This window comes from Gopherus evgoodei, chromosome 5 (genome assembly GCF_007399415.2).
Source record: "Gopherus evgoodei ecotype Sinaloan lineage chromosome 5, rGopEvg1_v1.p, whole genome shotgun sequence".
In the NCBI taxonomy this organism is placed as follows: Eukaryota; Metazoa; Chordata; order Testudines; family Testudinidae; genus Gopherus; species Gopherus evgoodei.
The window spans coordinates 43,680,648-43,697,403 of NC_044326.1; the positions used below are offsets into that span (position 1 = coordinate 43,680,648).

The 16,756-nt window shown below is 42.4% G+C and overlaps 1 protein-coding gene across 2 annotated transcripts in view; it reads left to right on the plus strand.

Annotated features, from left to right (window-relative positions):
- NWD2 (NACHT and WD repeat domain containing 2) overlaps window positions 1-6,397 on the plus strand; it is a 157,622-nt gene extending 151,225 nt beyond the window's left edge. For both annotated transcript variants that reach the window (XM_030564545.1, XM_030564546.1), the window contains one exon: window positions 756-6,397. In XM_030564545.1, coding sequence (XP_030420405.1) covers window positions 756-4,691 — 3,936 coding nt within the window. In that variant the 3' untranslated portion in view covers window positions 4,692-6,397. The remainder of the gene's footprint in view (window positions 1-755) is intronic.
- The last annotated feature ends 10,359 nt before the right edge of the window (window positions 6,398-16,756 follow it).

The window sequence follows — 16,756 nt, forward strand, 5'->3', positions numbered from 1 at the left end:
AAAGAGGCAGTGTATATCCTATTAGCCACGTCTCAATATGATATTTCCAGCCAAAACATAATTGTTAGTAGAGCTTTTTAAGGAAATGCAAATATTTCATCCAGTTCCTCAACCACTGGTAAGAATGAATTTATTTGAGAAATAAACTACTTTACAAATACACCATTGTAACATCATTAGTCCCTCCCTTCTTGTTTTCTGATGTCATGAGGATGTGACACCATTTAATGATCATATGGTATCCGTCTTACAAGTAAACCACGTTTCCAAGACATGCTAATTTGTTTCATATCCTTCCATGCATATTTGTTTCAATTGAAGAATTGCTCCAGAAGTTCCATGATTTGTGTTTATTTCAAAATTTCAGAAGTCATTTAGTTCACCTATGCCTTTCCAATCATTAACTAGATTATCATGGTGAAGTGTGAGGAGCACATTTCATACTTCTGTGAATTTGTCTCCATTGAAAAATCACAGCTCCACTGCTGTATTACTAAGTGCTCTGGCAGTATTGCTGGAGTTAAAGATGAAATATAACTAATATTTCATTCACGACATATAATATTAACATATTCTATAATCCCGCTATTAAGAACATTTCCACTCAGAGAGGAACACTTCAAAATAAACTTACGTTTTGAAACAAATTAACACTGTTTATAAAACCATAAGTAAAACATTTCTGTGCTCTGTTATTGTGCTTCATTTGGCTCTGTTAATTTAGACATTAACTAAATTATGCTTCTACATTATAGGCTTATACTTGGCTGCAGGAAGAGATGGGACCAGAATCTGACCCTGTGGTAGTTATAAGATTTTTGGGATCCACAGAAATGAGTACAGATCTTAAGAATCTGCTTCAAAGTATTTGTGAACAATTAGCAATTAATTACCGTTGCCTAGTACAGAGTTACCCTAAAAAGATTCATGATCTTCGGGACTTGTTTATAAATCTTTTGAATGAGTCTTCATTTCACAGACCACTGGTTATAATATTTGATGCCCTAGAGCAGCTTTCAGATAACGATGATGCTAGGAAACTGTGGTGGCTCCCCGTTCACCTTCCCCGTTCAGTACGGATAATCATGTCAACACTGCCGAACAAACATGGTATCCTGCAAAAACTGAGGTGCCTTATTCATGAAGAGGACAACTACATTGAGTTGATTTCAAGGGACAGGAAGATGTGCAGCCAAGTACTGAAACATCAGCTGCTGCGTGTTAAAAGAAAAGTAACATCAGGGCAACAAATTTATGTCAATGAAGCTTTTTCGAAGTGCACACTGCCTATGTTTATAAACTTAACCTTCAGAGAGGTTAAGAACTGGAGATCTCACAAAGATGTTGATGAGTCCTCCCTTTGTGTCACTGTTCATGAAAGCATAGAGCAGTTATTTTGCTCATTAGAAAACAAGTGTGGCCTGAAGCTGTTGTCGAGAGCACTGGGCTACATCACAATGTCCAAATCTGGCCTGAGTGAAATGGAATTGGAAGATATTTTAGCTCTTGACAACACTGTTATGTATGAGCTCAATGAGAGTATCAGGCAATGTAACCCATTGAGGGTACCGTATATATACATTGCAAGGCTTAAGGAGGGCCTAAAGGGATACTTGATAGAGCGGCAAGTGAAAAATGTAACACTTCTAGTATGGGCAAACAGGCACCTGCAGCTTATTGCCCAGAAACTGTATCTCCACAGTGAGGAAGATGTGCATGAAATGCATACGATCATGGCAGAGTACTTCCTTGGCGTTTGGTCGGGTGGAAGAAGGAAATCTTTTTATAGCGAAGATCAATATTTGAATGGGTGCCTTGACGATAACAGTAGAAGCATAAATGATGAGGAGAAGCACTGTATGGATCTCACCGCTTTTGACAGGCAAGCACCTGATCAGCCGTGGGTCTTCCAGTGTAATCCATTAGAGCCTGACATCTTTTTTGTCAATCACAGAAAAATGACAGAACTTTTGCATCACTTGACAAGATGTGGAAGATCAGACGATCTGCTGTATGGTGTTATTATGAACTTCAGCTGGCTGTACACAATGATTAAAATAGGACAGTTTGACAAAGCACTTTCTGACATAGAATTGGCTTATAATTATTCACAAGAAAAGGAGCTGAAATTTCTGGCAAGTACCCTTCGCAGTATAAAGTTCAAAGTAACAAAATATCCAGGTTCACTCTCTGCTGAATTACAACAGAGGCTCCTTCCAGTTGTCAGCTCATTGCCTAAATTGAGACACCTTCTTTTAGAATGTGACAGAGATGGACCCAAATACTGCTCTATCGTTCCCTTGCACTCCTCCATGGATGTGACTTACAGCCCCGAGCGACTACCCTTGTCATCCAGTTGCATGCATGTCACTGAGATCCTGCCTACTTTTAATCCAAATACAGTCATTGCTGCTCTGGAAAATGGCTCCATCAGTACTTGGGATGCAGAGACTCGCCAGCTATTAAGGCAAATTACAACAGCTCAATCTGTTATCTTAGGGATCAAACTTACGAGTGATGAAAAATATCTTGTAGTGGCTACAACAAAGAACACACTTTTGATTTACGATAACCAAAATTCCTGTCTTTTGTCTGAAGTAGAAATTAAGGGATCAAAACATTGTGGAATTGGGGGAGGCTCAAATTTTATTAATGGATTTACACTGTCCATTAATCATGCACTTGCTTGGCTGGAAGCCAGCAAAGATGTTACTGTAATAGATCTACTTTATGGGTGGCCTCTTTATCACTTCCACTGCTGGTATGAAGTGACTTGTGTACAGTGTTCTCCAGATGGAGTCTATGCATTCTGCGGACAGTACCTTAACACCACCACTATATTTCATTTAGGAAGTGGAGAGAAACTGTCCACCGTGACCTCTGAATTTTCAGGTGGATTTGTGAAATTTCTTCTTGTTCTGGATACTGCTCAAGAAATGGTGATGGTGGACAATGAGGGTGGCCTTTCAGTTTGGAACACTGAGGAAATCACAAATCCGCAACTGACAGATGACTTCGACTGCAGGAAAGAAGACAGCGAAGTTGTCAGCATTGAACTTTCTGAAGACCAAAGTGCAATTTTAATTTGTAAGGCACTCAGTATAGAACTTCTCGACACTGGCATGTGGAAAGTGGCTGAAAAGTTCAGAGCAAAACACAATGAGCGCTTTATATCTGCTGTGTTATCCAAAAACAGCGACTGTATAATTGCTTCTATGGAAAATACCTCAGCCATTTTTGTTTGGAGGAGAGATACAGGACAGTGTATGGCAAGCTTACAGGAAATCTCAGGAACCATAGTCAGACTAATTAAGTCCAATCACCATAACATGCTGCTATCCTTATCCACCAGTGGTGTCCTTTCTATCTGGGATATAGATATCATAACTGCTATGTCCAACATTGACAAATCTGGCAAACCCATCCAAACACTGGTGTTGCCAACCAGAGGTGAATTAATTTATACACTGGATGGATCAGAATCTGTGCATAAATGGAACTTCAGCACTGGATTTATTGAAGCTGTGTTCAAGCATGAAGGTATTGTTGAAAACTGTGTCCTGACCTCTTCTGGAGAAATAATGATTACATCAGATGACAAATGTAGCCAATATGTATGGCAGACCATTACCGGCGAAAATATCTTCCGCATTAATGGACAAAGGATATCTCAGCTGATGATTACACACAACGATCAGTTTGTCGTCTCTCTCTGTGAACAAAATGCCTCCAGAGTTTGGCGGCTGGCCACGGGACACAGAGTTTGCAATATTTTAGTTGCCTTACAGAATGCATTTATAACCACTGCTAATACATTTGTAGTTGGAATGACAAAGAATAAAGTATTGGCAGTAAGTCTCTGGACAGGAAGTATAACCAAGAAATTTTGCTGTGATGATGGTGCAACCATTGTTAATATTAAACTGATCCCAGACTGCCCAGATATTGTAGTGTTTATAACATCCACTGAAACAGTGAACATCTGGAGTCTTACAGAGGAAGTCATCTGCAGGCGTGTACAACTGCCTAATAACTTCTTAAAAGATTTGGAAGACTTTGAAATATCCCCCAATGGGAAGCTAGGAATTCTATCCCGTGGTGATGAGAACATCAATGTGCTTGATTTACACAGCGGCAAACTTCGTGTGGTTCATGCCCCTGGCATTATCTGGCGACAGAGGTTATCCCGTGATGGCCGTTATCTTGTGTACATCTGTTTTCGTAATGAAGAGGACGATGACAATGGTGCCATCTCTAGTTTAATTGTAATGAGACTGGCTGACGGTAAAAACATTGGTGCTTGTTCCCTTTACAAAACTCCAACCTTTCTTTCTCTCTCACAGAGGCATTTGAATATTATTGTTGGATTTGATGATGGAAGTATAGGTACTTACACTGTAGTGGATCGGGTAGATGCAGCACTGAAAATTAAAATTGCTACTTCAAATAGCCGTCAAATTTTCAGTAATGCAACACAAGTGATTAAGCCAAAGTGTCACAATTATAGCTTCAAGGTGAATGCAGACTGCATTTGGAGAGAGTCTACTGAGGTGTTTGCAAGAGATAGTCCCATCACAGTGACAGACCCTGAGACAAGTGAAACAACAACACCCAAAAAACACAATTACTGTTATGACAAAGTGTGCGCAGCCATAGATTGCAGAGGACACAGTTTTGCTGCTGATAACTGATTATAAATATGGACTAGTTTTTCTGAATACATAATACATGTGCATAGGCTAGTCTTCTGATTCAAAAGTAAGTACCAGTACATTTCTTGAAAGACAAAGAACAGCAGAGGGCAGGAATGCTGTTTTCTCAACAAATATTCTTACATTTATGTTAACAAAAATAAGCAAAAAAATCAACCAAATGTGAAACAGACATTTATCCAATGGGCTGCAGGGTTTTTAAAATTTTAGAATACAAGGTTTAGTCCAAGGTTAGATCTAGGACCTTGACTGACAATTTCTAGCAATACAATTCTTATACCATTACAGGAATTAGAAAATCTTATTTGGGGATTGACCGAGTTTTAGCTAGAGACAAAACTCCATTTATTGTTGGAGAGGCGGCAAGACGCTCTTTTATAATCCAGATAGCCTCGTTGTGGACAAAGCTAGGTCAACGGTTACCCTGAGTTTATACCCACTTGCAAAAATGTGTTTTTCTGCTTGATAGTGCAATGACAAGATGTCACCTGCCAACCTGGAACACTTGATGCATTCCATCATTTAAAGAAATAGCTACTTTTTAAAAAAAAATTGAGATTAACATTTGGGTTGAAAAGGGTAGAAGCCAATCAAAATCAAACGTCTGCGTGTGAGGTAATAAATCAGTCTTCATCTAAATGAAAGTACTGAAAGTTACAAACATTGCATGCAAGGGTTTTTCTATAGTCTGATAAAAAAAAGATAAAAACTAGTTATTACCTAGGTCATAAAAGAAGTTTAATACTGAAATTGTATTGTTTTTCTGTCTCTTTCACAGTGCATATTAGTACTGGATAAAACAAATACTTTTTCAGAGAGAAAGGGCATTAACAGATAAACAGTCAAACACCTGTTCACTTCTCTCTTTATGTTAAAAGTTTACTTATTCTCTCTGTTGTATAAGTTTGGAATATCTCTTAAATCCCTTCAGTGATCTTAATAGAAAGCTTTCAGACATGCCATGTATTATTCCTGATAATGTTTGCCTTACTACTACCATTCCTGTTCTTTCCTGTGTTCAACACAGATCAGATGACCAAATACTCTGGGACTAACAGAATATGCCTGTATATGTGCTGAAATATGCCATAAAAACTAAAGGCTGTCCAAAGGTTCTTTACTGTTCCAATTTGTAATGGATTTCTTACTTTTACATACTGTATGTATGCTCCTTTATGTTTCACTTCCTGCTTTAAGACTGTTCTGAGCCTTTTATACAGTTTTATCAGTTTCAAGGCAGAAATTGTGAAATATTTTCAACTATTTTTTTAAAAACAGTTTCACCTAACTAAAAGAAGTGGCTATCTGTATCTAAAGGGTGAAAAGGTCCCCTCACTCCACCCGTTACTTATCTTAAACATGGCATGTCCTTGGCAAACTTTTCAAAGAATTTAAACAAACCACATTTTTTGTTTTTGGGAAGTTGGAACTCCATGCCACTAAATTTCCAAGAAACAAATGCCAACCTAAGGTTTAACATGGTGTGTGAATGTTCTATGTAAAAGCCAATATAGTATATCAAGTGACTTGAATGACTTTTCCTAACTTGTTTGCAACTAATAGATCATATTGAATGTTTTTATGTAAACTTTGTATTGTTGGGAAGAATTACCCAATCAGAGATTTATATTTTCATAAATGTTAAATTTAGTTAAATTTTGTTACAGAGTTGTTAAATTAGAAATCTATTGCAGTCTTCAAACAATATACAGTCTTGTGTAATCATTGTTTGTATGAATAAACTAAGTAAATAGACTACTATGTGTGTGGTTTTAATTTGTAAAGAAATTTCTGAATGGGGAATAAATTTTCAGAGCCAGATCCTCAGCTGGTATAAATCAACAAAGCTCCAATAGAAGCTAAGCATTATTTTGAGGCCACAAGACATAAGTGATGCATAGGTTTTACACTGGCCCTCTGCATAGGGATGAATTTCATTCTGATAAGTGGCAAGGGCCTGAGAGGTGCTGAGTCCTTGCAGCTCCCATTGATTTCACAGAGCCCAGTACACTACTCCTTGCACAAAAGCATTTTCCATTGGACTTTTATGGGAGATTCTCCTGCACAAGGAGCACTGAATGGGCCCATACTCAAACTAAATATCTAAATTCTACTGCACAAAATGAAACAAAATAGTTGATTTGCCTATGAACCCATAACATACCAAACACTGGCTGAGCTTGCTAAGCTACTTTTGTCCTAGAATTGGTGAATATCTAGAAGCATTCTCTCAATATCTGTGACTTGCTAATTAGAAAAATACAGTGACATTAGAAAACTGAATAAATAACAGAACTTAACCCAATGTGGAGAACATGGATGTTTGAAAAACAACAAACAGTTATCAAGATTTTATACTGAACCAGTTCTGCTCGGTTCAGGAGCCAACCTTGAGTCTTGGCCCACAGAAGCTTGGTAGAATGGCTGAGGCCTACAGCTTCCATGTTTTGCTGCCGATTCTTCAGGAGAGAATGCAACAATTTTCTTTCTCATTGGTAGCACAATTTACATCTCCAGAAGAAACTATCTGCTCCTCTCATACTGAATAGCTAGATAAGTCTGCTCAGAAGGAGTCTTTCATCTAAATTTTAAAGGGGAATTAAGCTGAAGTGTGAAGGTGGAGTCTTCTTTGGCAGACAAAGCTAAGCCTGAGGTCAGCCACAGAGGGTATGTCTACACTGCAACGTAAGCTCAGAGTTAGTAGAACTTGAGTTAGTAGACCCTGGGTTTGTTAACATAGGGTTTGAGGGTTTACACTCATTTGTAATCCTAGGTTAGGAATTTTTGAACCCTGGGTCATAACCTTGGGCTGCAGCATCTATATTGCATTATGTGGGCATTATTCCAAACACCCATATCCCAGACTTCCTAGCACCCTCCCAAATAGTGGCCAGTCTAGCTCTTTGTTGGTGTAGTGTGGAAAAACCTGACTGTCCACCAAACTTAACTTTCCAGAAGATAAAGAAAGTCAGCCCGTGGCATTGTGGGTTACTTTTATTGAACTTAAAGAGCACAAGTCCATGGGGCTGCATCTAACCTGCAAAGCAATAAGGCTTGAATCTTAGGTCCCAGTGTGACTCAAGCTTGGCGTTCACCATCATGGGGTCCTGGGACCTTGTGCTCTGAGCCCTGAGTTAGCACGATGTGTGTGTAGATGGAAGGAAATTAGGTTTGAGCCTGAGTTGAATCCTAGGCTTACCCTGTAGTGTAGAGACATATCCAAAGAGAACATTTAATACCAGTCATTTTCCTCTCAACCTGTTCTCTGTGGAAGACTTCAGTAACAAAGGCAAAGGCAACATGAAATCAAAAGGTTATATAACTGAATCTCCAACGAGAAGAAATACCTTCCTACTCATCAACACTTGCAGGTAACTTTTCCTGACCTCACATTTATGACACTTCTCAGGGCACCCATGGCAGTGAGTCACCTTGTTACCACTGCCTCCGATGCAGCTGAGTCATGGTTGAGTGTCAGCTCCCTGACACAACCAGCCTGTCAGCCACTCAAGCAGTCTCCTCCAGGCTATACCAGCTCTGCCCAGGCCTGCCAACAGCAATTCCGGGCCCCAGGGCAGAACAATCAATGGCCCCCCCAGTAAGGGAAGGCTGAGGTTTACAACACTACTTTTTATCCTACTGATAACGTGTCAGAACCCACTACGCATAAGTTGTGGTTGCTTGATCTAGTTAACTTTTTTTTTCCAGTTACAGCACAAGTGTTAAATACATTGTGAGCCTAAATACAAGATGTAGAATTTGTTATTTTGAATTATATGTTTAAATTAAAAAAATACATTAACATATAGACCATTTAAAGAAGCACAAAGTAAGAACACACTAAAATATCAAGCAGAATAATTAAACTCCTACTCGTGATTCATGTGTGATCTAAAGACAAAGAAAAAACTGATATACAAGATGTAACTGAATATGACCAACAAAATTAAAACATACAATACAGTACTTGTGCTACCGGTGCTGCGGGACATCAACACTCAGAGCAATGAGGAGACAGCAGATATGGTATGCCACATCTATTGGGAGATCTCCGAGGAGGCAGCCAGGGGCGAAGGCAGAGGCAGCTCATCAGCCAGTGCTAGCGGCAATGAAGGGGGGTTGGAGGGAGGCTAGCCCCAGCTGCCTCTCAGCAAACTTAAAGAGGCTCGATTGGATGGCTGAACTTGCTGGCTTGTGTCTGGCGCAGAGCTGCAGCTGCGGGGCAGGAAATCTGGTAGTGCAGAGGGAGCTTGTTCCTCTTTAAAGTATCCCTGTCCTCGGCCCTGCAGTCACAGAGCCAGCACAGAGGAGGCAGCAAGCGCCGCAGTTCCCAGGCTGCTGTTGCTGATGCTCTGCCAGAACAGCAGCGGAGCTCTGGCAAACCATTACTGTCACAATGAGGGACAGCGCTCTGTACAGAGCAGCAGCAGCAGCAAACCAGATTTCTTGTTTTTGAATCTTTATTATTATTTTAAAGAACAAAATCTATCTATCTCATCTGCCCAGGCCCTTTTAAATTGCCAGACCCCTGGGCAATTCACTCCTTTGCTCCACCTGTCGCCTCTGCCTTTGCCCTGCAGGTTAAATATATATGTACACCAGCCCCCGAATCCCTTCAAAGTAGCCCCTGTGGTAACCAGCCCCACATCAATGGATACCCACAGAAATCCCAGATCATCTGTTCCCAAAGGAATGGTGAACCCCCATTTACGAGTTTAACCTTAATCACCATTCCTGTGTAACACACATTTTTAAAATTCAATTATAGTAAAACAAAGAAAATTTAAGAAAAAATCGAGCTTTAAATAGAAATGGGGGTAAGTGATGGAAACAAATGGTTACATATAAAATCATAAAATGTGAACTACGGCCTAAACTTATTAAGAGTTACCTTCCCTTTCTAATCAAGTAGTTTCTCAACCCAAAAGTTCTCAGATCATTCCTGTTCACTGCCAAGTGGTTTTTATGTTTGTAGTTTGATTGTTTTCCCATTGACTTTTCTGAATTGGTGCAAAAGTAGAAAATTGAGCAATATATGAAATAATCAGCTAGCAAGAGAAGGGTGAAAACTCCCTCCTATTTGAATGGGCCATTGCTAAGACATATGATTGCTTGGTGACCAAATTTCATTCCAAGACCATAATGGCATAATTTTCAGTATAGTCACACTGTTCCTTAAATATTACCCGTATACACATATTATAATGTTTATGAATATCAACAGGTTACAGGCTTCCAGTGAAACCTCACATGCTACCCTTTATGGATAAATACCATGAAAGTGGTGTATTAGGTGTAGTGAGTTTATCAGGACTGAGCCAGGAGTAGCTTGTAATAAACAGTGAAACCTGTCACAGCACTGAAAGACATGGCAAACCAGTTTACAGAAAATTACTCCAGCCTAGGAAAGCACAAGTTTGAAAGCCTCCAGTGTAAGACCTCTGCACGCTCATTCCCCTAGTACAGGCACAGCAAAGGGCAGTGCTTAAATTTGTAACGAAAGAGGTGCCGGGGCTCAAGTAATTTTTTTACATCCATAACTGGTGCAGCAAGCCCAGAGGTGCCGGGGCTACGAACTGCCAAGCCTGGAGGTGCTGGGGCTCAGCCCTGGCAAGCTATGGCACAAATTAAGCACTGGCATAAGGCCCTATGCTGCCCACCTTCCCAAGCCCCCCGTGCTATGGGGACTCTGGGCTGCTCTTAACTGCAGAGCAGCCTACAGGCAGCCCTCAGGAGGCTGTTGTAAATTGGCACACCCCTGCTCTAATATACACTGTGAACTGCTTCCAAAAATAACAAGGGCACAAAGCTGGCTTAAAGCACAGAATCTTAACCATTATCTTAAATTACATTGTAAGATCCTTGGAGTAGGGATCATGACATCTAGTGTTTGTGCAACACACAACACAAAGAGACTGCAACCCTCACTGGGGCCGCTGGGTATTACCATAATGCAAATAATAAATAACTCAAGTTATTCAGAGTCTGAATACAGCCTGTTCAGCAATTACTCAGGTTGCGGGTTAGGAGAGTGAAAGGGCAGTATTCTGAATGGGCCTTTCATCGATATACTTTTCTGAGTCTCTGTGTCTAGAAATGCCAGCTTGATTTTTGACACACTGTTTTTCAGGTAATTGAACCAAAATGTGTGCAAGGCCCTTTGGATAGTTTTAATGAAGGATTCGTTTATCAAGAATCACTGTCAAATATTTAGACTGCAATTGTGACCCACTTTAAAGTTGTTGTAATCCACTGAGGAACGTACTCAAGATTATTGGAATAATTCTTTCTAGAGTGCTGAGTGGCTGAAGGAGGAGGTAATGGGACATGGAGCTTCTCTCCTTCGGGTTACCTTTCAAATGTGGTCACCTTGATAGTCACTAACCTGCAGTCATGTGAAATGAATTGAAGGTCTCAGACTAGGTGTTTCTAAATCACAATGTCCACCCTCTCAATATAGAGAACACAGAGACTAGCCCTTTGGTTATAAGGTGTTGAACCATCTTATTAGGAACAATATAGTAGGAAGCTCCCACTGCTGCTGTCATGTAATGTCTGTGCTCTAATGAAACAGAGACCTTTACTAACCAGGACTGTCAGCTTAGCCCTGAATTCACCTAAAAGCAAAGGCCTCGATCCTGAATTGCATACACGAGCTCTGCCCCCATCCCACTATCACGACCTTCCACACATTAGTACTGATATTATTTTGGCACAGACAAAAAGTAGTAGGTCTCTGCTCAAGTGTTTTACATGCCAAGGCCCTGATCCTACAAACATTTCAGTACATGCTTCACTTTAAAGTCCTACTGACTGTAATGGACCTTCTCACATGCTTAAAGTGATGTGTATATGTGAAAGTTTCCAGTTCTGGAGCCTCAATGATAATAACAACTGAGGCCCCAATGATCATTCTAGGAGCATTACCACATAGATTAAAATGGAACATCCCAGAAGATGATGATGTTTGGAGATCATTTTTGTCTATATATTTTAGGCGGGGCCAGCAGTGCCGCCTATTATTAAGGTTGCCTGACACTTCCTCTTATGAGACTGTTTTCAAATGTTTGTAACTTTGCCAAACTTTAACTCTTTGAGCTGAAATATTCCATGCCAGGTGTCTGCCGCAGACTGATCTTTTATGGAAAATTTCAGCCAAAATGGTTCAGCTGTTTCTGAGAAAAAGGTTAGGGGAAAATAACTTGTTTTGCCCATTTTAAAACAAGCCAGACCTGCCGAGGGGTGGGGAGAGGAATCAGTTGGGATAAGGAGCCTGTGGGGGAGATGGGGACTGGAAGCTAAGCAAGGGGGATGAAGAAAACTGGCACTGAGAGAGGGGATGAGGGAGGAGACTGGGATTAGGAGCCAGGTCAAAGACTAGGACTGGGAGCCCTGGAGAGAAATGGGAGTGGGACCAGAAACCCAGTAGGTGGGTGGGAGATTGGGACTGAGAACCAGTGGATGGGGTAATGGGGAAGAGGCGGGAGGCAGATCTGATAAGAAGTCAGGGTGCAAGGGAGAGAGCTGACACTGGGTGAGCAAAGAGAATGGGACAAGGAGCTGGGAAGAGGTCACACTAAAATTGATGGGGAGCTAGTGTGGGAAGACTGGCACAGGGAGCCATTGGGGATGGGAAACGTGGGTAGGAAGGCAGGGGCGACTGGAGGCTAGGGAGGAGGAGAGAGACAGATTGGATAAGGAGTCAGGAGGGGGAACCAAGGACTGGCTAGACAGGGAGACTGGGACTGGAAATGGGAGAAGACTGATATAGGCAGTGCAGAGGGGCAAACCTAGGACTTGCTGGGCAACAAGACTGGGACTGAGATAAGAAGCCTGAGGAGTGGAGACTGGCCAGGCTACATGAAGAGAATCAGACTGGGTTGGGTAGGGACAGGGACAAGTTGGAGGGGAGAGACCAAGCTTGGAGAGAACGGGGCAGAAGAATCTGTGCCCACTAGACGACACTCCCCTCTAGAGCCTGGAATGGAACCCAAGGTTCCGGAGTCTCACTATTCCTCAAATATCTGTGAATCCCACCAGCAAAATCTCTCACCCCTCTCAAATGCTGGTCTAGGACACCAGTCTCTCCCTGCTGCTCTCAATTATTCTGTTAAGTTAAGTGACAGAGGTCTGTGTCATGAATCTAAAGGTTCCAAACCTGCCGATGAACAGTGGGTGGAGGTGTCAATATGACGCCACATAATGGATGTGTGTCTGGGGGGTTTTCAGTTTGCTTTTGTAAAAACCTAGCAAATTATACACAAAACGATGTTAAAAGAACATAATTAAGATTGCAAAGTTAAGCACTCAAAAGTTAGGAAGTGCCAGAATAAAGTTTGCCTGAGCAACCTTAATTCTGTCCCTTTAGCCTATGTATTATGATATAATATTTAATTACAGAATCACCTATTATGTTCTCAGAACCCCAGCCTCATAAAGTGCACAAGACAGAACTGCTGTAAGGATGAATCAGGGCTGTGCAGTGAAGAAGGCTGTTGTCTGTATGACCTCTGCTACATTTATTAGAGAAGATGGACAGCGTGTACAGTTTGAAGTAATGGAAACAGGATGGTGTAGGCAAGCCCAAAATTAAAGACCCTCTCCTTCAACTAAAGGGAGAAACCACAAAGTCCAGCCTCCAGTTGATTACAGGGTACAACAAAGGAGAAAAGAGGAATAGGAGGGAGGTCAAGGGTAGAAAATCCAGGAACCGGAAGGGAACACCTGAGCAGAGAACCCTGGATAAAACCCAGTGCTCTTCTAAAGCATCCCAGGAGTCAGTGGACACTGTCCAGAGGAACTCTGCACAGAGATGTAACTGAACAGCTGTCAGGGATGGTCTAGATAATACATATTCCTGCCTTGGGTGCAGGGGACTGGACTAGTTGACCTCTTGAGGTCCCTTCCAGTCCTACGATTCTATGAACAAGGGAACAGAAATAGGCCCCAGTCACAGAGTACCTGCCCGTCCAGATTCCTATTTTTGGTGTGATGGATGGCCACCTTGGCCAGCACCAGGGGGAGGCTGGCAAGAAGGTCCCATGACTTTATGGGGCCATGGTTGGGGTGTGCCAGAATCAGGAGGTTTAGGGAAAAGTGCAGCCAGAACCTCAGTAAAAGGTTCTGGAAAAGCCAGATTACAGGTGGCAACCAGATGCACCCTACATAGATGTGTGCCAGGTGTCCCTCTCACTGCAAAAGGGACAGGTGTCAGGGAAGTTGTGAACTACGCCAGGTATCTGCTCATGCTCACAGCTCCATGAAAGAGCTGCCAACTGATATCCCCAGCGGGCCATGGAACCAGTCTGGGGTACACACTGACCCACTAAGGTTCCTCACCTTCCTCAGGTGGCGCAGCTCCTGCCACTTGGTGTCGGAGTGGGACACGAGGGTGAGGAATTGGATGGCATGAAGCACAAGCGCGTACAGATGTTCTCCGGGCACAGATCAGAGGTGGACCAGCTGGATATTGCGCAGCCAGTTCAGGTGACATGTTGGGGGTGGCTAGGAAGGTTCACAGGGCAGGGGCCCAATGACAAGGTACGGAGGCCCAGGGGTAAGAGACAGGTGGGGAGCACCCTCCTGCAGGATCCGCACAAGCAAGAGAAGCAGGAGGCAAGGCTGCCCTCATCTCCATGAGGGCAGGGGACTGGACTCGATGACCTCTCGAGGTCCCTTCCAGTCCTAGAGTCTATGAGTCTATGAGTCCTGGAGCACACAATGGAATAAACAATCCCATGAGCTGGCTAAGTGCTGGGGTGTCCACCCAGTCTCTCCAATCATAGTCCAGGAGGTCTCCGACTCTGATGACACCAGTCAGGACCAACCTCTGGTGCACCAAGGGGGACTCTATCACCTGCACACTAAGATGTGGATTGTGTAGCAGGTGCTCTGTGAGAAGATCCTCCCTCTTGGTGGCTGCTATGGACCTGGTCACAGAGATTAGCTTTCAGGTCCTGAGGAGGTCCTGGTAGAAGACCAGCAGCTCAGAGAGGTCTCGGGAGACCTCTCGGGTGGAGATAAGAGAGCTGCCGGTCGTATCAGAGCCCTCGGATGTGGCAGAGAAAAGAGAGTCCAGCCTGGAGCATGCTGGCACAATCTGCACTGTAAAGGGGTCTCTGCAGGGAGTGAAGACAGAAGGCATGGACCTAACTGCAGATGCAGACCAGGCCCTGTCTGCACCCCCACAAGAGGAGGCTCATGACCCCTGCAGAGATGCATTGCAGCCCTGGCCAGAAAAACTCCAGGATCATCATCTTTGAACAGTGTGTAGTAAATGAGGTAGGGGATTGCAGGAAAAGAAACAATCTCATGGTTAAAGTGGTTTAATGCAGTCCTATAGAACTAGATTCTATCCCTGCCACAGTGTACTTATGTGATGCCGGGCAAATCATTTAACCCAAATTTTACATTGATGGTCATTAACTGTGTTACACTCATTTCTGGGTACCTGACTTGAAACCTTAGGGTCTGATCAGCAGAAGTGCTGAGCACTCACAGCTGCAACTGAAATCACTGGGAGCAGTGGGTTGAACATATAAAGTGCTATATAATGTTAAGTACTCTGAAAAATCAGGTCCTAGGCATCTCAAATTGGACATCCAAAATTTGTGGATACGTCTGCCCATCCCTCCTTCAAGTTTCTCTGTGTCTCAGTTCCCCATCTGTAAAATGGGGATAATAATACACTCATCTCACAAGAATGTGTGAAAATAAGTTAATTTATATTTGTGAAGAACTCAGATACTAGAGTAATAAGTGCTGCAGAAAATCCCATGAGGAAATTAATAATTCTGTCTTCACAGCAAGGTGTGAACAGTGTGCAGCAAACAAGGCCTGGGACCACCCAGTGAACAAATGAGGAGAAAACAAAATATTGAATTAAGAGAGCACTATCTGTGCTGTGCACTGAATGAGGCAGGGTCCCATGGAAAAAAATAGTATGTGATCATATAATTAAAGTCTTATCATAATGCATACACTCACATAGGGGCTAAATTAAGGTTATATTGGTAACCTTAATTCTGGCATTTCCTACTTTTGAGTGCTTGACTTTGCAACCATAATAATGTTTTTTAAATGCAGTTTTTTGTATGTATGTAAAATAAAGACAAGAAGTGATTAGAACAAGAAGGGTCAGATTGTGAACTCCTTACCATCTTGGGAAGCACTAATTCACATGAATGACTTCAGAAGGACTACTTGGGTGAATAACTCCACACCAGTGTGAGTTGCGGGTCCACAATCTGGCTCAAAAGTTTTAGGTTAAATAAAGACTAGTAATTCCATGTGTAGGGCCAGATCCTGCCATGCTTACTCAGGCTGAGCACCCTGTTGCACAGGTAACCCATTGAAATCACTTTCAAATAAGACTCTGGCTCATAGTGAAGGTTATCACCTGTCACTTGCTCATCTCACTAGGCTGAATCCTGATCCCACTCAAAGGCAAAGTAACATAAATGAAAGCAGGAGCAAGCTCATGGGGCCCAGTTCTGATCTCACACCAGTGTAAATCAGGTGGAAGCAATGCAAGTGTGATAAGCATGCCACACATGCTTAGGTGCTGCATGGGTAACAAACAAGTGTGGGGAGCTCAGAGTATACTGGCTGTCTCTGTGAAGTCAGGGTCACTTAGGGTACACGTACCCTTCCAAAAACCACACAACCCTGCAGCAGCAATTCTCAGAGCTCAGGTCATCCGACTTGGGTTTTTTGGGCTCATGCTATGGGGCTAAAAATAGCAGTGTAGCCATTGGAGCTCAGGCTGGAGCTTGTGCTCTGAAACCCACTGAGAGGGGTAAGTCTCAGAGCCCAGGTTCCAGCCCCAGCAGGAACATCTACACTGCTATTTTTAGTCCCATGGTGCATTCTGGAGTTCAGTTGACCCAGGCTCTGACACTTGCTTCCATGGAGGTTTTTTTTGCAGTGTAGAAGTATCTGCAAGAGACTTATGATTCCTTATAGTTGCCATCAGAACCTTGAAGCTGAAATCTTCATCATAGTTTAATGCAGGCTTTTTGTAATTTAAAATGTTCCTTATTCTT